The 26,486-nt window shown below is 44.0% G+C and overlaps 1 protein-coding gene across 2 annotated transcripts in view; it reads right to left on the bottom strand.

Moving 5' to 3' along the window:
* LOC137439908 (sarcoplasmic/endoplasmic reticulum calcium ATPase 2) overlaps positions 1 to 26,486 on the bottom strand; it is a 119,085-nt gene that overhangs the window by 51,877 nt on the left and 40,722 nt on the right. For both annotated transcript variants that reach the window (XM_068136134.2, XM_068136133.2), the window contains exons 4-8: positions 15,544 to 15,648; positions 13,242 to 13,380; positions 3,518 to 3,598; positions 3,118 to 3,203; positions 293 to 448 (exon numbers count right to left, since the gene is read on the bottom strand). In XM_068136134.2, the coding sequence (XP_067992235.1) occupies positions 293 to 448; positions 3,118 to 3,203; positions 3,518 to 3,598; positions 13,242 to 13,380; positions 15,544 to 15,648 (567 nt within the window). The remainder of the gene's footprint in view (positions 1 to 292; positions 449 to 3,117; positions 3,204 to 3,517; positions 3,599 to 13,241; positions 13,381 to 15,543; positions 15,649 to 26,486) is intronic.

Below are 26,486 nucleotides of genomic sequence, written 5' to 3'. Positions count from 1 at the left end.
GACAAGTTAACGGACGACAGACGACGACGACAGACGAACGCCGGAGGGTTCAGTATGTGATGAACTCAACTGGACGGTAGTCCAGTTGAGTTAAAAATGGTTATGCACACTTTGTGAAAGGTATCACATAACCTTTGCAAACAGACTTGAATGAAGGTAGGCTGATAATACAAAAACATAGCAAAAGCTTTTTTCCAACCCATATTAATCACATCTTCCCGTAATCAAATCCAGCCATTACCCAAGTCATCCTCGACCTCGACAAACAACAACAAAAAATATATTTAAAAACCTTGGACAACTGCTCTCCAAACTCATCCAGTTTCTGCTGTAGTGGCGTTCGCTCCTGTTCTGTGGCAGCCATTTCATCACGGATCTTACCAATCTCAGTACTCACACCGGTTGCCACAACTACACCAACAGCCTTTCCAGCTGCCACATTTGTGCCCTAGTGTGTATTGGGATGAAAGAAGCACAATTCAAAGTCAAAGTCAATGTTGCTACTGTAGCACGGCGGTAAGGATGCTTGACCGATACCCAGGTTAAAATATGACAAAAGACATTGTTTAGCATTTGGAAAAGAAGCAAAATTACCATACAGTTAAAGGACTGTCGATGACAAACAAGACCGAAAGTCTAACAGTGGCGTAGCCGGGCTTGTAAAATATTATAAACCACAAACACATATGATTAGCTTTTTAAACAGTCGCTAATGCTGTCTATATCATTAAACAAAGAAATTTGGAGGAATCCCGACATCAGTGAGGTAAGTTGAACTTACAGAAATGAGGGAAGATCTACTGTAATCTATATACCCCACAAAGATTGGGTTAATAACACACTATCAAAATACCGAGGCGAATTCCTTACTTCAGCGGTTGTTCATACCGTACACCGCTTATCATCGATTCATGAACCATACACCGCTTCAATCCAGTAACTTTGTATTCACGACATTGGGATTAAAGTGTGATGGTCATATTTACTGTATTATTATTATTATTACTATTACGAAAACGATACTACTGAAACAATACACTACTGTATTAAGAAACCGGGGCTTAATTTGTCCTTAACGGCCCGAAGGTGAGGCATGAAGTCTAAGGCCTATACGTAGCGGTTTGTTGGAAGAGATGCAACGCTGATGCTTTCGATATTTGATGTTCATTTTAACAATCAGTTTGTTTGTGTTTCACACAGAATGAAAATCGTAAAGGTAGAGCATGGCGATTGTGATATATGACAGGTTCGACAATATGTTCGGCCTGAACAAAATTGGAATCAAAATGCCGGTGTGGAGTCAGCCGCCGCACTGTTGTAATGACATCAGACGTAATCACATCACTCTGTCATGTGACCAGATCCTCAGCTCTGATTGGTATACGTTTGTGGGGACATACAGATGGACAAACACTGTTTTAGACGGCTTTGCCCTATGGGCTACGCCATGAAAAAAAAAAAACCCAGGTTGCTCAGTGATTGGGGGTAAGCTTTGATAGAATTACGAGCTGTTCCAACATTTCATATTTGTCTTTCAATCCTGACAATCTCACCCTCCTAAAAGGCCGTTTGCAAGCGCTCCCATCTATTCCTTAACAATCCTCTTGAAGAAGTTCAGTCACTCAAATCTTTCTGCCTCACCATCAGTCATGATTTTTCTTGGGCAAATCCCATACCTAAGTTGGAGTCCAAAGCCAGTCATTAACAGAGCATCCTCTGTTGTGCAAAGCATTTCTTTGGTACATTTGGGCCTGGCAAGATGGCCCAGATGTATGCATACTTGCCACTGAGCAGTCTAGCCTGGGGTTGAATCTTGGCCCACCTATAGAATGTCATTCTGGTGTCTCGCTGGCAGGGCAAGTCATCAAGGTGTGCAGTCCCTCGACTGCATGTTAGGCAGGCATCCCATCTGCCGGCATGTGGTCAAATCTACCACCCACGCGTGTCATGCCTCAGATGGATGTTAAACTGGATGTCCCATATGCCAGCATTAGTTGGTGGACATAAAATATCCCATGGTGTCCATCGTGAAGAGTAGACGAGCTGTTGCCGGCACCCTGAACAAATTACTAATTCCTACCCTAACCTACACTGAGCACGGCATTCGCGGCACCCTCGCCAGCCAGTGATGCTACTCACAGGCATGTGCTGCACACAAAAGAAAAAGAGGAAGAAGTACATTTGAAATTTTATCTACCTACAAAATCTTTATGCAGTACTGCTCTCCCTTCTGGACTAACGCCCCTGCCTCACGCCTTGCTCAACTTGATGCCATGGAAGCTAAAGCCTTAAAAATCATTGGAAATCCCTTTAAAATCATTGGAATCATTGGAACATTCGTTACTTTTGTTACTCCTCAGCCTCTTTAATCTCAAACTTCCCCCCAAAGGCTTCAAGACAGCAGTTCACCACCATGTCACGTTATCCACCATCCATAACCATGATCTGTTATAACCACAGTAACCCTCCCCAAGCAGCTCACCTATTTCTGAGTTCCCAGATTTTCCTTCCACTTCTGTGATTGCGACTTTTCAGCTGCATACATCTTGTTCACCAACCCCGCCCACACCTGCACCGTCCCCTTGCATTTCTCCCCACATTCCTTATTTCTCCAAGTCTCAATATATATATATATATATATATATATTTTCCCCTCAACCCTGCTGTTAGTGTGTAACCCCCTCTTCCCCACCCCAACCTCTTTCTACTGTTCCTTTCGTTCTATTCTGCCTTGATCCACACTGTGTTCTAGCTCCTCCATGAGCCTCAACCCTGTATAAAAATAAAATAAAATAAAATAAAACAAGAACCATTAACCGTCTGGACTAACGGTGGTGCCAGATTACATTTCACAACAAACTCTTAAATGCCTCTTAAGGCAACTCAGGATGGGCATCATGTTGAGAGGCAGGATACAGAAAAGCAGCACTAGTGGCATCTCAAAACTATGGGGGCAGGAAGGGTGTAATGTACATAAAACTCTCTGGATATTCCCAATCCATCTACAATGGCACACAAAAGCAGCAGTAACTGCTTATGCAAGCTACAATATGTAAATGCAGATACAAGTTTGCAAAATTATGTAAAGATGTAAAATTATGCAAGCTGACGACTTACAGAGAAAAGCATGTTCTTTTTGTCCTGGTTGACGGCTCTAGGGTCAGGCACTGGGTCTGTGTGCTTGATGACAGACACAGATTCTCCTGGCATCAAACAGAGAATTGCATTTGCCAGTAAATTGGAAAAGCATATACCTGTACACGTATGATTTCAATGAAATTACTTGCATGGCTGCAAGTAGTATTTTACCACTACATTTTTTTTACCATTGCCTGATATTCAATGTGTGTCCATGGGATGATTAAAGTACGACTGGTGAAACTTGACCAGAGGTGCATTAATGAGAGTATAGAACCATCCAATGTTAGGTGCACTGTCGTTAACCTGGGCCTGTGTCCAGACCAGCCTTATGAAATGAACAGTAGCTGTTGACACAATTTGTGACCATTAATTTTACCTGTCAAGATGGACTGATCCACTCGAATAGTTGTCGATTTCACTGAGGATAGTCTGATATCAGCTGGAACTTTATCACCAACTACAAAAATAAAGAAAGAAAAGGCAGTCAATTTAATAATAAAGTTAGAATTTCAAAAGAAGAATCAAGCTAATGAAGCATGACAAAGTATGGTGATGGCACGTTAAGCAAAAACTCGTATCCTACTGCTTGCAAACAAAGCTTCAGTGCTGGCTTTCAATCTTTGTCTTTCTGCCAATAAGGCTCATGTTAATGGTGCCACCGGCAGAAGCATAAAAATTAATAACAAAGGAAGGATGGAAAGATTTGGGGAGGATAATAAGGGGTCTCAAGAGCTGACACGATGCAGTGCGGTGAACCGGCAGGTTTGTAATCGCCAAAATCATGTTCCACAAACACCAAAGACTCAACGACACAGATCCAAATAAGGCAAAATACAAGGTATGATTGGGCAAAATCCCAATACAGTACACATGGTCGAAAATGAAAGGGGAGTATAGGGGAATTGTTCACACCACAGTAAAGATGGAAAATTAGACTTCAGTGGGCTGAAAGCAATGTGATGAGTACAGTGTGTTGAATGAGCCACACAATATTTTCAACAAGTAAACTGTCCATATCTGGCATTTTAAGCCTCTAGAAACTAGATTAATCATTTATTGACGTTGTCCTGAATCCTGAAGACAGTATCATAAATTAAATCAGACATGTTTAGAAACCATCTCAGGAAGAGCCCTCAGTTCACTGAACTCATGACAACGATTTTTAGGCAGAACAAAGCCATTGGACATAAATAAATAATAATAATAATAACTAAAATGAAACTCGGTAGAGCACATACCAACGCCAGGCTGAAATGTTTACATTTTGAATGGTACTGATCGGCCGGATCTGGATCTGGACATGAACCAAAATGTAATCGCCTTGTTCTCATCACCTAACTGACTCATCCACCTTGTTTCGACTGAAACTGTCCACAACTTTTTGAGATATTGTCCGATATAGTTTTTGGTCCATCTTCTCAATGGTGAAGAAACACTTAAAAAATGAAAAAAATTCTTGTGTCCTGATCCGGATCTTCACCAAAATTTTATAATTTCGTCCTTGTCTCACACACCCAACCTGTCCACCAAATTTCAGCCAAATCTGCCCGCAATTTTTTGAGATATCCTGTTCACAAACAGACCGACAAAAAGACAGGGGGGTGAAAACACAACCCCGGTCCACCTTCGGTGGTGGAGGCAATAATATGAATGAATGAATGATCATTTTAAGGCCATTTTCCCCGCTAGAGCAGGGGTTAGCCTTGTGGGTCCCATGACAATCATGGTTCCCTGTTTGAGGCAATGTTTTTATGGCCGGATGCCCTTCCTGACGCCAACCCTTAGTCGCCTCTTACGATGCGCAGGGATACGGTGTACCTATTCTAAATCGGGGTACACACCGTGATCATTCATCCCAGCAAGCTGGTACTCAATTTGCCGACCTCGGAAGGATGACAGACTGAGTCAACCCCCCATGCGTTAATTCAGCGATCGACCGGGATTCGAACCCAGGATCCTAGGATCCCAAGCCGGCACCCAAACCGCTAAGCCTACACCTGGCTTTGACGAGGCCTGACACCAGGCCTGACACCAACCGCTAAGACAATAATAATAGTTCTAAAAATAATAATGGTTAAAAAAAAACGTTTTGTTCTTGAAAGATTCGATTAAATTTGAGTAAAGCAATTCAGCAACTAATTGACGTCAACACATTTGGATTGTTTATATTCAAAAGTTAGTTCCATAGCAGTGCTCAGTTTATAGACTATAAAAGATTAGGCCCAGATGGCTAACACATCTGCTCCATGGAGAGAGGGCAAGCCATGAGTTTCCAAACAGCTACACCTCCCCTACATGTATACACATCGCTCCAACCACAATCGGAGAGACGGTGAAGCAAAGCAAAGGGTGCAGCCGGGAGGGTTGGGGGATGGCATAGGGGCAGAAAGCATGTAATGTGCTTCGGGACTTGGGGAGTAGAGAAGGTGAAAGTGGTTTCCCTCCCCCCAACCCCTTCCACCACCACAAAAACTAAATTTTGCTTGCCTTCCTTACAAGGCCAGCTTTCTGATCCAGTGACATGAGGGACACAGGGTGTGGACAGGAAGGACACTTCACATGGCAATATGGCATCAAACTTTGTCTCTGAATAACCACAGGATATTAACATCCTGTCACAAAACTAAGTGGAAGATTGAGAAGTTTGTTATTTGGTGAGTCATGCAGTGTCAGAACAGTCCCCTTACAATTGCACCCTTATATCATTGTTCATTCTAAAATAATCTCAAAGACATTCGAGGAGTCTACATATCGAGTGGCACGGGGCAGCTGTCTTGGAGCAATGCAAACATGCATGCACTGGCAACAGAACAGCCACAACGACACCGGCCCACATCATCAAGTCAGACATTTCCTCAGTGGCGTGTCACTCGCCTCCAAGTTATGCGTCAGTTTACTTTACAAACCAGTCATCGACTTATCGCCCACATTCTCAGTGCACTGAGGGGAAACATCTTGCAAAGTAATACAGCCTATTACAAGCTACAGTTAGCAAAGCACCTGCTGCACTCAGGCACTCATATATCACAGCCATCCGCCAAGTTATATTTGATCTCAAACTTTAATGAGGAACTTTTCATCTACCCGAGCATGCTGGGAAATTGGTAAAACCTCGTGCTATTTATTGTCCAACCATGGAATTTCTTAAATGGACTGGTGGTGTCAGCACACAATTCTAGCATTGGCCACATCTCAAAGTACTACAAATAAACATACGATCAGATAAGATTCGCTTCATTTGTATACAAAATAGGCTTATGCATTGTGCAGTGCAAATTACGTCAGCTAATGCTTTCGCACAGCAAAAACAAACAACATGCATTTTAAGGCCATTTTCCCTGCTGGAGCGGGGGGTTAGCCTTGCGGGCCCCATGACAATCTTTAGCACAGCACCTCACCATATCTGCACACCAGGAGTGTTGGGCACAACGAGCAGCAAGGTGATGGTTATAGGTTCACAGCGTTACTACTTCACCGTTTTAGATCAACAATGGCCTGGTGTTGGCTTAGCGGTTAGGGTGCTGGCTTCGGATCCTAGGATCCTGGGTTCGAATCCCGGTCGATCGCTGAATTAACGCTAGGGGGGTTGACTCAGCCTGTCATCCTTCCGAGGTCGGCAATTTGAGTACCAGCTTGCTGGGATGAATGATCACGGTGTGTACCCCGGCTTAGAATAGGTACACCGTATCCCTGCGCATCGTAAGAGGCGACTAAGGGTTGGCGTCAGGAAGTGCATCCGGCCATAAAAACATTACCTCAAACAGGGAACCATGATCGTCATGGGGCCCGCAAGGCTAACCCCCGCTCTAGCGGGGAAAATGGCCTTAAAACGATCATTCATTCATTCATTCAATGGCCACTTTGACGCCAGATAACATGGAAGATCACTTTACTAAGACCGATGTTATAATGAACCGGTTGATCGAGTGGCCGCACGGCCACAAGTGTGCACGTGTACCTTCCACATCGTAGTGCCCCTTCCAATCTCTCCTTCTTTCCCTTTATGGTATGAGCAAATTATAGCATACGCAATGAACCTCCAATAAAAACTGTGTTTTTGGGTTGAAGTGTTGTGCGTTTGTGAAAAACATTATATAAATAAACTAGAAAGCATCGGAAAATGCAAATCACGGTTGGAATATATTCTTAATGATTCTGTGTATAAGTCGAAGTTATATGGTAAAGCTTAGTGCTGGGTCATTGTATCCTGCATTTAGTTTGTGTGCTGAAAGTGCTGAAAGTAGACAGAACTGAAAACTGGTTTCTTCATAAACACTTAGAAGAGGCCGTCGGATTCGCACCAGCACCATGCTCAACTAATGCCCACCAAGTTAATGAGTTCCACTCAGACGAGGGGTGGGGGGGGGGGGGGGGGATATTTTTAGGACCGGGAGAAAGTAAGCAAAGAGCAGTGGGAGTGGAGGGGGGAAGGCAATTAACCAATTTATTGGAGAAACTCACCATTTGAAAAGCTAGAGTTCAAAGAACACCTTACGCCACACATTCTTGAGAAAAATGACATGTGGACCAGGTCTTTTCAACTCTTGCTTTTTGTTTCTGAGCAAAATCCATTTCCTACAAGCTGCGATTTGAATCTCAATATTCCTCTACGCTGAAAGCACGAGCATCAAATCTGATTGGTCCAGATGAAGAAGAATGGCATAATATTTTGTCAAAGTAGTGCTACACTGGAGGTTTTTGGAGGTAACAAGGTGATATGTGTTCTACAGTGTTCAAGTACTGTATATAATTAAATTGAAATAAATCAAAGGTGTTAAAGACTGTAGATTAACCTCCTTCCCCTTCCAAAAAAATAATGAATTGGAAGTTTACTGCCGTTGACGCACAGTCTTCGACACCACCTTATTGAACAGGTTAATTAGTTCTCCGTGCCTGTTGTTTGTATCCTCTATGTCCCTAAAAACAGCATGTTTCCTGTTTGGAATGATTTTAAAGTTAGTTTGACCACCAGAAAGGCAGACTAAAAAAAAAATACCTCACACTGTGTGCATGCGTCATCGGGACGAGATTCCGGGACAATTTGCTAAATTCAGAGCCAAAGTACTGCGAAACTACAGGTGCATGTTCAGATTCATGTTCCAGTGCACAAAATACAACATTCAATTGTAATTGAGTAGTTCCTCAATCACAGATAAACCCAATTGCTTAACTCTGCTTTTTGCTTCGTCGAGAGGGGTTGGGGAGAGGGTCGGGGGAGTAACAAATATTCTGGGCAATAACTGTTCATGAATAAACAGATAACATTCCCATGTCTCAGCATGTGATAACGCTATGGACCGAACTTGCAGCGACACCAAAAGCAACATTAATCTAATCGTATGCAAGGATTAATTGCAGGACTTGTCGAAACATGACTTGTGATGAGTCTTGATCAAGGTTGAAACAAAACTCGAATGGCACTCGAGTCACACTGAATCAATATGGTGGAAGCACAGCGTCAAGCCATGGGTCACAGGATTTTGCCTTGAAGATGCCCATAGGAGGTGGAAAAATCGACTTTCACACTTGAATTCTGTACAGATCAAAGTCCGTACATTGGGAGAGGGTGGGTGCTAAAAAGAAGAGGAAATGAACTAATGACAAAACCAAAGGGAACTTTCTCAAGGGCGTTAAAAATGAAAACGCAAGCATTACAGAAATTGGAAATAAAGTTTAATTGTAGATCGCCAATGAGCAATGTGAACCGATTTCTGAACAAAATAGTACCATATAATTTGAAAGTGACCTATAGCACTGCAATTCAGATGCAGTGCAAATAGACTTCACAGATTTTATTTACTGCAGCACATTTGTGAGTTATTTATGGAAGGCATGGGTATTTCAAGGTTTTATGAGTATGTGTAAAGGTTGATGGCTTTATAGGTCCTCCACAGAATAATGGTACACTCTCCGGCGCAACACGGCGCCTGTGAAGCAGGATGACAGTTTATAACATCTCCAGAATATCAACTTCCCCGATAAATTATTTACAATCTTGAGATCTGACAGCTCGATTGGCAATGTGCCCGGATGGGTGGATTATAATGACAGAACTGTTTAAAGCACATTGCTGTTGGATCAGAAGGTCAACTACAGGAGGCGGCATGACTTTATCCCTGTATCTGACATCATCAGAACTCTTCTGAAGATGGTAAGACCAGTTCTGTGACCAAGTTGAAGACAAGTTACATGGCCAAGATTTGTATTGTCACCTGCATATAAAAAAGGACGAAAACAATTATTTGACCAAATTGGAAAAAAAAACATTTCGGCCAACTTGAATGCCAACCCATATATATACAATAGGATGCCCCAACCAAACCGATCATGCTGTCTAATGGCACGATTAGCAAATTGCTTCCACACTTAGCTCTGTAATCATGAACTCTGTAATGCTCTGTAATGTATGTAATGAATGAAAAGACTAATAATGTCTTATTATTAAAGTCCATACGGAATCTAGAAAAAACAACGAAAGAAACACGCCACATAAAAGGTCTGATCAAAAGGTTCCAGGACTAAATTTATTGTAGGGAAATGAAGTACTGTATACTATAGGGATATTAAACATATGGCATGGTTGGCAGCACTTGCTGCCATATACCTCTGGCAGGAAGCTACCATCCTGTCTCAGTCTTGAGTGGCATGCTGTTTTGTGCAGACGCGTTAATTTTTCTCTCATTGCAAAATGTCTGACTTGAAGGAGCAACATGTGTGCATCGAATTGCGTGTGAAACTCGGTAAGATAACCACGGAAACGTATGGAATGGTAAAACCAGCATTTCGGGAAGGAGCTCTCAGACGTTATAAAACATTTGAATGGTTTGCTCAGTTTAAAAGTGGCAAAAATTCCATCGCTGATGATCCACGCTCTGGCCGTCCATCAACATCACACAGTGAGTAATCAGTCGCTCTTGTTCATGGCACGATCTCTGGCAACAGACAAATGACGATTCGTGAAATGACAGAAGTTGGCGCATCTCCTACGGCACCTGCCATGCAATTTTGACTAAAGATTTGGGAATAAGGCAGGTCTCGGCAAAGTTCTAACTCCAGAACAAAATGAATATCTCAGTCTCTCAGGAACTCATTGATCATGCAGCAAATGATGAATGCTTCCTGCCCAGCATCATTACAGGTGACAAGACTTGGGTTTATGGCCATGACCCCAAGACCAAGCGTCAGTTATCTCAGTGAAAGACCCCACCGTCAAAAGCAGGATATCTAAAAAAGTTATGGACCGATTTGGACTAAAGTTGCAGAGGTTGGGTTTTGACAAGGATGAAATAATTAGCTTTTGATGAAGATTTCTTAAGTGATTATTTACCATTGAGAGATGTTCAAAACCAACATATAGCAGAATATCTCAAAAAGTTATTGATGAACTCTGTTTTGTTTGAGTTTGTTTGGGTTTGTTTTGTTACAGGTTGGGTGTGTGATAATGACTAATCGATACAATTTTGGTGAAGATCTGAATATGGATTAGGATACAAGAATTATTTAATTTCTGAAGTGATTCTTCACCATTGATAGATCGGGTGAAAAGCGATATATAACATGTAACACATGAGGAAATGGGTGAATTTTTTTTGCATTTCATGAAAGATTACCAGGTAACAAAGGCGGTGAACCAAAAGGGGTCTAAGAAAGGGGTGAACCATGTTCTTATTGCCATTCACACAGCCCTTACAGGTCGAACAGTTAAATGCAAGGCCCTGTGGATCTATAGGACGGCACGGCACGATTTGTGCAACATCACAGGCATAGTATAGAGGCAACCAATCAAATGTCCTCCAAGGTGGAAAATAAAAACAACAACAACAACACAACAACATGCATTTTAAGGCCATTTTCCCTGCTGGAGCGGGGGTTAGCCTTGCGGTCCCCATGACAATCTTCTCCATTTTGCCCTATTTTCTGCATCTCTCCTTGTTAACCCCCTTGCCTGCATTTCTTCTTCCACCATCTTTAGCCAAGACTTTCTCGGTCTTCCCCGTCCTCGACTTCCTTCGACATTAATTTCCATCACTCTTCTCAACCAGTATCCCTGGTGTTGGGCTAGCGGCTAGGGTGCCGGCTTAGGATCCAAGGATCCTGGGTTAGAATCCCGGTCGATCGCTGAATTAACGCCAGGGGGATTGACTCAGCCTGTCATCCTTCCGAGGTCGGCTAATTGAGTACCAGTTCACTGGTAATTCCCTGTTTGTCGTTAAAGGCGGCAAAAGGGGTTGGCGTCAGGAAGGGCATCCGGCCGTAAAACATTGCTTCAAATAGGGGACCGAAAAACAACAACAACCACGGTTCCCGAAAAAGGCCAAACCCCGCTTTGCGGGGAAAAATGGCCTCTAAAGGTGGTTATTTTTTTTTGTATACTCTTCTCAACCAGTCACTTTCATCCTTCCTCAACACATGACCAAACCATCTCAACCTGTTCCTCTTCACAGCATCAATCACAGGCTCTATTCCCATCATCTTTCGCAATTCATCATTTGTCTTCCTCTCTCTCAACGATACTCCGCACATCCACCGAACCATTCGTATTTCCACCCTTTCCAGCCTTCGTTGCTGCTCTACGTTCATTACCCATGTCTCGCTCCCATAAATCATAACACTTCTCACACATGCAGCATACACCTTTCCCTTCAGCTTCAACGACACACCCCTCCTCATCAGCACGCCACTCAGTTCCCGAAACTTCTTCCATGCACATCTCACTCGAGCAACCATTGCCGAGTCTGATCCACCTTCTCCATTCAGCATGTCTCCGAGGTAGCAAAATGTTTTCACACCTTCCAGCTTCACGCTGTCTCCAAGATCCAACTCAACATTTCCTCCATCTGCAGCTCCCTCTGTGCACACCTTACATTTGAATGTAGCTGCCACACCGGTTAATGACCCTCTCAGACCACTACATTTTTGATGAACCCACTCAGTGCACATTGTACATTGAATGGAGTTCACTCCGACACCCTTCCTGCACACAGCACATGGCCACTTCCCAGTTCTTTCCACCTCACCACATGCTTTACCACTTGCCATCACCTTCATCTTTCCGATATCAAAAACAATCATAACAAAATCAGTGAGTGGACAAGTTATCAAAATAGGTATAGCTTGAACCAAAATAAACATTTGTTACCGGTAAGGACTTCATAAAAGGTCACCTGTATGTCTAATTTAAAGAAACTAATGTCATGGTCAGCCTTATGGTTAATTAGACACGTCTTGACTATCTTCACCCCAAATCAAAGATTCGTCATGCTGTCAAGAATGCAAAAGCGTAAGTTAAGTGATGATGGCAAAGTATAAGTTCATCAGGGTGTAAGGAATTATTATTTTCATTCAAACAATTGGGGAAAAAAAAAAAAAAAAAAAAAAAAAACATTTATCTCGAGGTACTTTACTCTACTTAAGGCGATATTCAAAACAAAACCTTCACCCCCCTTTCACCACCCGCCCTCCTTCCCATGCTTCCTCCCCCAAGCCACATCCCTACCACAGATCTCCCGATGTCCCTGTTCTCTACTGTTGTACTTGTGTGCTTCGCTCTCCCTTCCCTCTCTTCAACTGTCTCTCCCCATAGTCTCCCACTCTCTTTATCATATGCTTTAAGTGTCAGTTTGTTTTTTGTGATTGTTAGCTCTTACACGAGCCTCGATGTTGTATACAAAAAAATATATATATATATTCAAGGTAATTATGCCCTGAAAATAATGATAATAGGTGTAGTACAATCACAGTTGAATACAACACATGGTGTATTCATAAAAACAGGGGAAGGATGGGTCCAATGCCTGAATGTGGTAAGATTAGGACAAGCTGTGTGTTCGAGTAGCTTAGATTTACTCTCGTATTAGGGATCTGCCAGAGATAAGTCAAATGTAATATGTGGACTGATGAGGCAGTGACCATCTTTTATAGAGCAAAATAGGGTACGGTTGTATGGTGTTTAACCTCTTGTGCAGGGGAGGTTAAGGCCAGAAGAATGCAGGCCACAGCAGTGACGTGAGCTGTGAAGCCCTGGTCGAGGGCAGAACTAGTTTCAACGTTCGCAAAATTCCATCCCAAACCTGCCCAGCCAAACTGTTTGACAAACTCACCTGCCACCTCCACGATGTCCCCAGGAACTAAGTCTCGGGCCTTGATGCGCTGCACTGTATTGCGGTCCTGCCGATACACTTTCCCCATTTCTGGTTCATATTCTTTTAGTGCCTCAATAGCATTCTCTGCATTCCGTTCCTATGGAGACAAATGAGAACCATGTCAAAGTTTCTACATCCCTGTCCCCATCCAAATCACATTTTCACTTCGGTTTCTGAAAATGATATAGGTAATGAACACAAAAATGCCACAGCCCCCAAATTCAAAATTTCAGGCTTAGGACCTTTATTAGCATAGCATACCAACAGTCTAATTCTTAAAACTTCTTAGAACTGACTCACTCCAACCAAACAAAAAGCTTGACAATTGAAAATGTTATTCCAAATCAGCTAGTTTTTCTCAACCCCATTAGCCAGATTTAGTTTTTCATCTTGCGCGAAATAAGCCCAAAATGTTACTCATCTGCATGCCATTTCCTGAGAAGTGATAATTGAGTGCACAATCAGAAACCTGACCAATCTTTGCAGCTGTCACAAGATAGAGCCAATTCCCAAACTAAAACAATTATTTCATGCTGTTATACAAAGGATTTAACACTATCCGTTGAATGAGAATATTAATGTATCTTGCATCATTGCCTGAGGAGGGATAAATCAACCTGTCACAGGTAAAGCAATGTACATAGAAAGGTACATATAGATGAATCAGGAAATGGTTGGACAGAATATTCAATTTGATAATAATCTTGCATGATCCTTGTTTTGGCCAAGAAAAATTAAAATGATTAGATATGGAATAGATTTGTACAAATTGGATTCCTTATTTAACCTTATCTTAAAGTCTGAAGCATCCAACAAAAAACGGCAATGGAGAATTGCACGAGACAAAGGTGCAAGTCGCATGGTCCGTCCGCTCAGCTCACTGTCCCCGACCCCAAAAAGGCCACACACCCTAGCGGAAGATGGCAGAAGGCAAAGGCAATGCCACGACAGAGCATGTGATTCACCCATGATGACAAAAAGTGGTCTCATCTCGGAGATAGAATATTAGGTGCAAGTTGAGGTGAAACTACAACCACTGTTTCGGAGCAGGTCAACAGCACATGTGATTGCTGTGAAAAAGTGGTCTCATCTCGAATGAAAGGTTGTGCGATTGTGGAGCCTTCATTTTAATATTGCAGTATTAAGTATTAATTCCTTTCTCTATTTATCTTAATCATTGTTTTTGTCTTATAAGCCTGGTGTTGGCTTAGCGGTTAGGGTGCCAGCTTGGGATCCTAGGTTCCTGAGCTTGAATCCCGGTCGGTCGCTGAATTAACGCTAGGGGGGTTGACTCAGCCTGTCATCCTTCTGAGGTCGGCAAATTGAGTACCTGTTCAATGGTAATTCCCTGTGTGTCGCAAGAGGCGACTAACAGGGTTGGCGGCAGGAAGAGCATCCAGCCATAAAACATTGCTTCAAAAAGGGGACCACGGTGCCCGAAAAATGGCCTCTAAAGGTGGTTCTATTATTTTTGTCTTATAGTATCTCTCATCCCGGAATTCTGCGTTTGTGTTGTCTCGTGTGTCTAATAAACCTGATATTTCTTATGAATATGTGTCACCTGATTTCCATCTTCCTGCATGCGTGACCCATTTTGGTGTTTGGGAAATAAATCCCTGGGGGAGAATAGAAATTCGCTAAGAAACTTGTTAAAGAGACTGGCAGGATACAGCTTGGTGCAAGTTACTTTAATTGGTAAAAACGAATTAAATATTTATTGCCAAACTTGATTTGATAATCATTCTGAGATTACTTAAGATGTATAACAGCTGACCATAATCGAATATAAAATAAACACGTTATAGCAACTTCCCTGCCCCTCCTCCCCCTCCACCCCCCCGCCTCCAAACAAGCATTGGCAAAGCATACCGATGCACCTACCTTTGAAAGAATACTTTCAGCTACAACCCTGAAATGTCAAACATAAATTTATCATCTTCAAGATTGTGTTAAAATGGGTATTTAAGCCAGGCTAGCAATGTGAAAGACCAGTCCAGGTTTGAGAATATTTTTACAAAGCAATGGATTATTTAGTTTATTGATATTTTTTTAAAGAAACCCACCACCCACCGTACAATAGAAACAATATGAATATATGAATGATCGTTTTAAGGCCATTTTCCCCGCTAGACCTGGGGTTAGCCTTGCGGGCCTCATGGCAATCATGGTTCCCTGTTTGAGGCAATGTTTTTATGGTCGGATGCCCTTCCTGACGCCACAATAATATCTACTTTTTTATTTAGAAACAAATGTGACTTGCCTGCCATACTCCAACGATGGCATTGGCGATAAGAATAAGCAAGATTACAAATGGTTCCACAAATGCCGTGACAGTTTCTTCGCCTTCTTCGAACCACGCCAGGACCTAATGGAGACAAGAAGGGTAAGGGTACAAGTGAAGGAAGATGGGATTATTCCCGGAAGCGGCTCCATCCAAAACGTTTTTTTTTTTAAACTCTTTTAGCACAAATCACAATTCAATTCAATTTTGTACAACTTTCATACTTGTAAAATACCTCACTTGAAGTACAAAGTCAAGTTTTATGCCCCAAATAATAGCATTTTTTTAAACAAACAAACAAAAAAGAAATACCAGTTAAGCAATGATGATGGGATGGTTTGGGATTTGATAGGATGGGAGGGGCAGAGAACCACCACCACAACAATCCTGTGACAGAATGATGCAGAAAGGGCTGCTGCTACCCAAGACTCTGCATGCACCCACCCACTGCAACCCCCACCCCCAAATACAGAAAAGTCATCCAGCATGGTAAAGACTTGGGGAAAAAGTCGAGTTTTGACAGGGCCTATGGGAATAAAGGGAGGAGTTGGAAATAAATTTGGATACCGTAAACGGGCTATGTGGAAGGGCTCCACGCTCCATGCTGATTACAACAGGCCATGTGGAAGGGCTCCGTGCTGGTTACAACGGTCCGTGTGAAGGGCTCCGTGCTGAGTACAATGGGCTATGTGAAAGAGGGCTCCGTGCCGAGTACAATGGGCCGTGTGGAAAGGCTCCGTGCTGATTACAACGGGCCATGTGGAAGGGCACCGTACTGGTTACAACGGGCCGTGTGGAAGGGCTCTGTGCTGGTTACAATGAGCCATGTGGAAGAAAAGGAAGGATGTTAAGAGCATTGGCCGGAAGTTTATTAGATTGGGGAAGTGTATGGGGCAAAGTTGTCATAGAGAACAAGGAGAGGACAAAGGCCAGATATGGGCAACTTTGCAAATAAGTGGAAGGTATGGAGAAGGAGTGGAAGAAATATGAAAAGGCTTTTACAGAAATTGCAGAAGCATTGTGTGGAAGGACGTCAGGAAAGGGTGCATCGTCAAGGTATAGAAGCCAGGAATGGTGGACGGAGGAAGTAGCAAAGGCAGTTGGTGAAAATAAGGAGGCTTGGAAGAGGATGGGAAGATAAGGACAGAGGAAGGTAGCCGGACATGGGGTTGCTGCACCTGTATGGGCAGAAGAAGAACGCAGCAAGGAGAGCTGTGGATAAGGTGAGGAATGATATGGAAGAGGAGGTGTACAACAAGTTGGAAGAAGATGGTGGGAGGAAGATTATCTATAGAGTGGCTCATGACAGGGATGAGAAAAGTAAGGACAGAATAGAAAAAACATAAGGGGGGGGGGGGGGGGAGTGATTACGGTTGGTGGTGCAAGGCTTGTGAAAGAGAGGGGCACAATATTGAAGGTGTGGGAAGGATATTTCAAAGAGTTGTTGATCTGGGAAGGAAGTAACGGTGAGCTGGAGCTGCCGAGTTATGTGGAGGGGAAAGTGGAGTTGATGGAGATCACAGACAAGGAAGTGGGGACGGTATTGAAGAGGGTGAGAAAGGGAAGAGTGCCAGGCATTGATGAGGTGTGTACAGAGAAGACAATTGCAGTGGGAGAAGTCCAAGCCAGTTGGATGAAGAGATTATTGAATGTACAGTCGTGGCCAAAACTATTGGCATCCTTGCACTTTTTTCAAATAATGCACCACTTCTTCCAGAAAATTGCTGAAATAAAAAAATATTTTGGTATCCACATATGTATTTCTTTGGTTTGCAATGGAACAAAACAAAAAAAGGTGAAAAAAATTATTAAGTCTTAGCTTATTCCACACAGAAATCCTAAAATGGCCCGGACAATATTATTGGCACCTTTTAGAAGTTGTTAGAAATAATTAGATTTCAAGCAGGTGATTCTACTTTACTTTTGGATTGAACTCACATGTCGTGAGTTGCAGGTGCCTGCAATATAAAATCACTCATTCAACCAGTTTGAATGGAGAAAATGAGTCATTCTCCGGTTTTGTGTCACTGGGTGTACCACAATGAGCACGGAGAAAAGAAAGAAAACCAGAGAATTGTCTGAAGAGGTGAGACACAAGATTTTAGCCAAGCATGGACAATCTCAAGACGACAAGTCCATATCCAAAGACCACGGTGTTCCTGTGTCCACCATACGCAATGTCATCAAGAAGTTTAAGGCCCATGGCACTGTAGCCAACCTCCCTGGACGTGGCTGCAAGAGAAAACTTGATCAAAGATTGCAGCAAAGGATTGTTTGAATGGTGGAGAAAGCACCTCGATCAACTGCCAAACAGATTCAAGATGACGTTCAGACACAAAGTATGGCAGTTTCAACTCGCACCATCCTTCGCCAACTCAATGAAAGGGGGTTCTATGGTAGGAGACCCAGGACTGAGAGCGAGACATAAGAAAGCCCGACTAGAGTTTGCCAAAACACACCTGAACAAGCCATCCTTCTGTGAGAATGTCATTTGGACAGATGAGACCAAATTAGAGATTTTTGTAAAGCACATCATCTCTATGTTTACAGAAAACAAAATGAAGCCGTCAAAGAAAAGAACTCCTTCCCTACAATCAAACATGGAGGAGGTTCAGTGATGTTTTGGGGTTGCTGTGCTGCCTCTGGCACTGGGTACCTTGAACGTGTGCATATCATCATGAAATCAGGAGATTACCAAGGCATTTTGGAGCGCAATTTTCAACCCAGTGTCAGAAAGCTGGGTCTCCGTCGAAGGTCTTGGGTCATGCAGGAGGACAATGACCCCAAACACACTTCAAAAAGCACCCTGGCAACATCAACAATGCCACACCACAACTTCAACCCTTCCTCAGCACCCTACAAACCTGGCTCACCACCAACAGGGAGATCTTGGAGACGGCGGCAGGGATTTTCAAAGCTCCACACGGTCTCCACGTTTTCAAAGTTAAGTCTGTTCACAATTGTATTTTGTCGAAACTGTATTTATCTTTCGGTGTGTGAAGTAAAAGTGTGCACCTTGGAAGTTTCTCGGTGTTTATCTTTCATAAATTAATCGTCTGTTTGCCGCGTCGTGAGCGATTTGAAATCGAAGTTAAGTAATTGTTCCCATTTGTATTTTCGTTATAACTGTATTTATTTTATGGTGTGTGTACGTATATTGTGTCCCGAGGAAGATTTTCGGTGCAAATCTTTCATACCTGTATTGAAAATCGTGTTAATTCGTGTCGTGTATTGAGGCCTTGTACAGTGTACAACCTTGAGGCATTGTTTTTCTCTCAGCGGTCCGTCGTTTGTGATCCAATAACTTTCGTTCTCTGTTTTCCCAGTCTTTTCACCCCATAGCCTACTTCCTTGTGTAAATCTCAACTCAAAAAAAACAAAAAAAAAACAAAAAAAAAACATTTCCTTCTCTGTTCTTATTCTTGTTCTCATTCGTTTATTCATTCTTATTCGTTCGTTCGTTCTTCGACCACGTGTTTCTCCCCCATTTCCCCAGATAGTTTTCACTGTTATTAACCTTCAATGTTTACACTTTCCCCTCAAGTTCTATATTCCGTCATATATTATAACACCTTTTTCTTCTTCTTCTTTAAAAGGCTGCTTTCAACTTGCTCACCAAATCTATTCATCCCAAAAAAAAATTCCATCTCCTATCGTGCCTTTTTTCTACATTCCCTAAACTCTCCTGCACTCCATCCTCCATCCAGCGTCCTTAAACGTATTTTTAACTCGAAGGTCACAAGAAACTCATTTTGCAATAAATGTTCGTTTCCCATTAATCGTACACTTTCTAAAATCCAATCTCACCCCTCCCCTCCAAATCTTCCCCATAACCCCTCCCCTCCAAATCTTCCCCATCACCCCTCCCCTCCAAATCTTCCCCATCACCCATCCCTTTCAAATCTTCCCCCTTTCCCCTCCCCTCCTAATCCTCCCCATCACCCATCCCTTTCAAATCTCCCCCCTTGCCCCCTCCCTCCTAAACTACCCGCTCACCCCTCCCCTCCAAGACTCCCCCTCACCCCTCCCCTCCTAGACTCCTCCCTCACCCCTCCCCTCCAAATCTCCCCCATATCCCATCCCTTTCAAATCCCTCCCCTTGTCCCTTCCCTCCCAAACTCCCCCCTCGCCCCTCCCCTTCAAATCTCCCCACCCTCATTTCTTCTCAATTTCCCCCCTCTCACTCCCCCTCCTCAAAGCATCCTCCCCGCTTCTTCCCCCTTCCAACTCTCACCTCCATCCCCCCCAACCTTCTGCCTCACTCTTCCCCCTCCTCAAATAACACCTCATTGTGCCTCACCCAATCACCATCAAACCTTTTGTCCGCCCCATCCTTCCCTTTCTCCGAGCTATTCTGAAATCTCTGACACACCTTCAACAGCTCTCCCTACCTCTTCCACCTCTTCCACATCTTACCCTACCCCTCCTCCCCCCTGTTCTGTATCCGATGCTCCCCCTTCCTCTTCATTAACGGTATGGACCTCAAACATCCGGGGCCTTCGTTCCAACTTAACTGATCTCTCCATACAGGTTGCTTCTGTCAAACCAGACGTGATCTGCTTAACAGAAATTTTCCTCCTTCATGATGTCTCTGATTCCTTAGCATCTCTCCCGGGTTACTCCCTCCTCCGGTATGATACACCTGAGCCTCGTCCTGGAGGTGGGGTTGCTATCTTTATCAAAAACTCTCTTCCTCACTCGCCCTGCACTCTCTCCACCTCACCCCCAGGAATACCTCTGGGTACGGCTTCCCCTTCGCTCCCACCTCTTGTTCATATGTGTGTTGTACCGTCCACCAAACATGATGACTCCATCTACATCTCGCTGTCTGATAATATGGACCAACTTCTATCTACTCATCCCAACTCTCTCTTCCTCATATGTGGTGATTTCAATTGTCACCATGCCAGTTGGCTGGGTGTGGGTACCTCTCTCACCAACCATGGCTCCTCAGCAAAGGACTTCTGCGACTCACTGGGACTGACACAATCTGTCAATTTCCCGACCCGGATCTCAGTCAACGGAGCATCTTCTCTTCTGGACTTGGTTATGACTAACTTCCCTGAAAATGTCTGCTGCTCTTCTTCTGCTCCAATCGGATCATCTGATCATGTCCTTGTTAAAGTGGACATCTCTCTGACCATTCTCAGGGAGCCTGCTCAGCGTTGACGAGTCTGGCATTTCACTGAGGCCAACTGGCACGGTCTTCAAGCAGCCATCAATCATCTGGACTGGTCTCCCATCTCTACCACCTGTGACATCAACTCATCCTGGGAATTCTTCCAAAGTAAATTGCTCTCTCTCATGCACAGATTTATCCCATCTCGTCTTCAGTTGTCATACCCTTCCTCCCGTCCATGGTACACGGATTCTTGTGGTGAGGCTGTTGCCCAGAAACAACTTGCCTTCGTCTCCTGGAAAGCAAATCCAATGGAAGGAAATCTCATTTCCTTTCACAAAGCCCGAAACAAGTGTGTGTCCACCCTCAGGAGAGCCAGGAAACAATATCTCTCCGTTTTCAAGACCGAACTCTCTTATCTGTCTCCCTCTTCCAAATCCTGGTGGCGTCTGGTCAAATCTGTTTCTGGTGTTTGTTCCCCCTCCATCCCCTCCCTTACCTCAAAGGGCTACACAGCTGACTCCGCATGTGAAAAAGCTGAATGCCTCAACTCTGTGTTTGCCTCTAAATGTTGTGTCCCAAACCCATCCCTCTCTGTACCCACCATACCCAGTCGTACCCAGCTGCTCCTGGACTCCCGTGTCCTTTCCTCCTGACAAGGTGGAAAAGTTTCTGTCAACCCTCGACTCTGATTCTGCAACTGGACCTGACGGCATCAGCCCACGGGTCCTAAAATTCTGTTCTTCCGCTCTTTCACTTTCACTCCCTCTCTCTGTTCTCTTCACCCTCTCTTTTGCTCAAGGTCAACTGCCATCTGCTTGGAAATCAGCCAACATCACCGCTTTGCACAAAAAAGGTGCAAAAACAGATCCCAGCAACTACAGACCAATCAGCCTTCTCCCAATTATCAGCAAAGTCATGGAATCCATCATTGCTTCGGATATGAAATCTTTCCTCTTCTCCAATGGCTTGATCTCTGATCATCAATTTGGTTTCAGACCAGGTCACTCTACTCTGGACATGCTGCTTCTGCTGTCTCAACAATGGATGGAGGTCCTCAATGCCAAACAGGAAATTAGAGCTGTCTCCCTCGACATATCACGTGCCTTCGATACGGTCTGGCACCCCGCTCTGCTCACCAAACTCTCCTCCATTGGTATCCATGGAAATCCCCACGCATGGCTGGCGGACTTCCTCTCTAGTCGTCGTCAACGTGTGGCCCTGAATGGGTTTCTCTCATCTCCTCTTCCTGTTCAGGCTGGAGTTCCCCAAGGCAGTGTTCTGGGCCCTGTGCTTTTTCTGGTCTTCATCAATGATCTCTGACTCTCTTGAAAATCCTCTCTATCTCTTTGCTGATGACTCCACTCTCTGCCGCTCCATTCCTCATCCCTCAGATCGGCAGTCTGCAGCCTCCTCACTCTCTGCAGACCTGGATAAAATCACAGACTGGGCAAACAAGTGGAACATGTCTTTCAATCCTGACAAATCTCACACTCTTACGATGTCTCTCCGAAAAGACCGACTGGACAACCCTCCCATCTACTTTCTGAATAATCCTCTCCAAGAAGTTCTGTCACTCAAGCTTTTGGGTCTCACTATCTGCCATGATCTTTCCTGGGAAAACCACATTTCCAAGCTGGCCTCCAAAGCCAGTCGCCGACTGGGCATCCTCCGTCGTGCGAAGTCCTTCCTTGGCACACCTGAGCTCCTCACCACATACAAGGCTTTCATCCGCAGCTCAATGGAGTACTGCTCTCCCCTCTGGGCTGGTGCTCCTGCCTCACACCTAGCTCGTCTTTACGCTGTTGAAACCAAAGCGTTCAGAATCATTGGAATCTCCCGCGATGACGCTATCTCCAAGGGCCTTTCACTTAATCACCGCAGGCAGGTTGGTGGTCTTTCCATCTTCTACCGACTCCTCTCCGGCCTTGCTCCCCCAGCTCTCTCTGGGCTCTGTCCCCCAAATATTCCTGCAGGTCGCACAAGATCTGCCTGCAACCCTCTTATGGTTAAACTGCCAAAATCAAGACTCTCTGCTCACCTTCACTCCTTCATTCCTCTTTTCTCCCACCTCTGGAACAAACTCCCTCACTCTCTTCAATCCCACTCCTCCCTCCAGGTCTTTAAAACGGCTGTTCACCACCATCCCTTATCTTCCCCAATCCAAAACCTTGATCTTTTCTACCCCCGCTAATTTCACCCCAAATCCACTTTTTTGAGGTGACTTTTGACTTCTTTCCTGGAAGTCCTTGGTGTCCTTGCGTTTTATACCTATCCTGCCTCCCCCCAGGCCCTCTCCCTCCAAAATCATCTCCCGATGTCCCTGCTCTCAAATGTTGTGTTTGTGTGCTTCCTCCCCTTCTCTCCCCATCTTGTCGACCGCTCCCCTTTTTATATACTTTGTTTGCTTGTTTGTTTGATTTGTTTGTTTGATAAATGTTAGCTCTTTCACGAGCCTCGACTCTGTATACAAAAAACAAAACAAAAAAAAAACAGACTAAAAGTACCCCCCTCAAAATCAACAATCACTATTTTAACAAATTACACCAAGGACCATAGTGCTGCACCACACATCACACTGAACAACACCCTTATTACACTTACACACACACTTACACACACACACACACACACACACACACACACACACACACACACACAGCGTCATTTTTAACACATCCATGTCATTCTCAGATCACATCAAAACATTTTAAAAAACATGCACAACCAGGCTGAACAAACTTAGGGCACTCACACGCACTGACCGGACACTACAAAGAAACATCACTAACATACAAGAAGCACATTAGATCAGTCATCAACTATGCCAGCTCATCTTGGGCCTCCAGCCTATCAAACACATATCTCAACACCCTGTAGACAATACAAAACAAAGCCCTTTCACATCAACACAGGTTTCTGCCTATAGAAAGTCTACGCCCCCTTTCAAAATTTTAACCTTTTGTTTCCTTATAGCTAAATTCAATTGGATTCAATCTATTTTTTCACCTTTATTTACACATCGTAACCCACAACTGCCAAGCGAAAGATAAATACTAGAAATTTCGGAAAATTTATTAAAATTACAAAACTAGAATATCTTGGTTGGATAAGTGTCCACCCCCCTTATATTTATAATAGCAATTGTAAATTAGCTCAGGTGTAACCAATCACCTTCAGAATCACACACCAAGTTAATTGGCCTCCACATGTGTTAAATTGTAGTGATCCTGATTATTTCAGAATTAAATCAGCTGTTCCTGTCAGTTTTCTCTGCTGGGTAGTGCATTTCACAGCAAAGACTCAACCATGAGCACCAAGAAGCTTTCAAAGGATCTCTGGGAGAAAGTTGTGTAAAGGCACAGAGGATGAGTATAAACATATTTCAAAGGCCTTGAATATCCCTTGGAGCACAGTCAAGACAACCATTAAGAAGTGGACAGCATACGGTACAACCAAGACCCTGCCTAGATCAGGCCGCCCTTCCAAACTGGATGACCAACCAAGGAGGAGACTGATCAGAGAAGCCACCAAGAAGCCAATGGCAACTTTGAAAGAGCTACAGGCCTTTATGGCAAAGCCTGGTCACTGTGTGTATGTGACAACAACATCCCAAGCACTCCAAAAGTCTGGCCTGTATGGTAGCTTGGTAGGGTACAAGAAGGAAGCCATTACTAAAAAAAAAGCCCACCTTGAGTCCCGTTTGAGGTATGCAAAAAACCACTCTGCAGATTCTGATGCCATGTGGCAAAAAGTGTTGTGGTCTGACGAAACAAGGATATAACTTGATGGTCTAAATGCAAAACTTTACATTTGGCGCAAACCCAAAAATTTGAAAGCGAGTGTCGACTTTCCCCAGGCACTGCGCACGCACACGCACACACACACACACACACAACCTAACCACCATGCAGGTGTTTACCACATCCCTTGTGAATGCGAGAAAGTTCACATTGGTGAAACCTGCAGGACTTTCACCACTAGAATGAAAGAACACCAAGCACATAAGAGATGAGGCAAACGGGGAAAAAAACACCAATAGTCAATCATGCACAGACCAACGCAATCATCACTTACAATGGTCAGACAGCACACTTCACACATCCATCAGCCACTAGTGGCACACAAGAAGAATCATGGAAGCTATGGAGATGCTGCACATGTACATCACACAGTCCCCCAAGAAAACAGGCTCCATATTGGTGATATCTGGCTCTCCCTCATGAACAAGCAGACCCCTACAATCATAACTATCAATACACACCGGGGACAATGGATTATTTTGAGCAAGACCAAACTGGCCAATCAGAAATACACAATGACCAGCCAATCAGCACCCCACATTGATCAGCCAATGAGGCGTGGGGTTCTTACAACCTCTGCATCCCATAAGTTCCAGTTGCTTCTCCAATCGATGGGCAGAGCATGCTGTCCGAAACAAAGCTTACTTCTCTTTTTCTTCAGTTATTTTTAAAGCATAAAGAATATGAATAGCTCTTTTAAGAGCCAACACATGGTGTAAACTTAAACCTTTTGCGATTATATATATACAGTATATACATATTGTTACGTTTGTTTGTAGGAGGTAGACAATGATTACCTCAGAACCAGGTAGAGTGTATAGATTAGCATGCTCCAATGTCATGAAGAAGAAGAACCACCATGTAATAAGTAGGGAATTTGTATTAGCCCGGATGTCATGTAAGGTGTATCTTCGTCCCCATTACGAGGAGTGGGGTATGTTAATTAGCTCAGTGATTACGAGTAATTTATCCCTTGTATGTCGTTACCTCTGTACTTTATTCCTATGTCCCTTTTGGCACCACACCATAGACACATAGCCAAATCGTGCATTTAAACACCCTAATTAAAAAGCTAACCGGTAGCAATGCATCGAGCCCTACAGCTGACAACCCCGACTTGGGAGGCGCACAGGACGGGCGGGCCGAGGGCCGCGCCCAGAAGGACAGTGATTGGTCAGGGTTTTGATTGGCACCAGCCCGGGGTAAGATGGGACTTGCTGATCGGAGCAGGGAAGGGCTGGTAGGAAGCGACGCTGATTGGCGAAGCACCCCAGATGACATCAGCCTGGGTGATAAAAACATGCTAGCGGTCATTTCTATCTCTTCTTCTTAGCTTTTCGCTCTAGTGGACATTTTCTTCTCTTCTCCGGGGATCCTTGGTCTGACCGCATTCCCTCTTGCGCTTTTTCTCACCTGGACCTCGTACGAGCGGTGGCATGTTTCTCTCGGGCTCAAGGGAGCAATCGTGAACGGCCGTGTTTCGAGATCTTGATGGTGGTCGTGAGGAGGAAGAGCCGCGGGATTCCAAGTAAGAGTGATGGGTGGACGAGTGCTGCTGGCTCGCTGCAATGCAACACACAGCGAGGCCTGGGTTCCCGCCAACGAATGAGCAGTTCCCGCCAACGAGCGTGCGGTTCCTGCCAAAGCCCCAAACAATTTTGACGATTACTGACGAGACACCACCAGCAATCAGAGGTAAGTGCACACAGACGCTATTTATTTGAAGTTATTTTATCTTTTGTCTGTGTTTGGGTCTGTTTGGGAGCGCTCCAATTTAGGAATTTATTATTATTTGACCGCGTTTTATTTTGTTACTGGCATTTCTTAATAAAGCCGGCATTTTCTTTACATTTTAAACTCGTCTCGGTTTGAGTTGATTTATTGCAGGTTTGAGGACTGCCTGTGGGATCCGTGAAGGTAAGCGCTCCAGTTTCTCCCCCTCCCTCTTGTTCCCCCACGCGTATTCTCTGTCATTTGAACTGAACGCCTCAGAGTAATAG

The sequence above is a fragment of the Myxine glutinosa genome, chromosome 14, assembly GCF_964187855.1.
Source record: "Myxine glutinosa chromosome 14, kmMyxGlut1.1, whole genome shotgun sequence".
In the NCBI taxonomy this organism is placed as follows: Eukaryota; Metazoa; Chordata; class Myxini; order Myxiniformes; family Myxinidae; genus Myxine; species Myxine glutinosa.
Note: the sequence above shows the minus strand (reverse complement) of the source record. Positions and strands in the feature narration are given on the sequence as shown.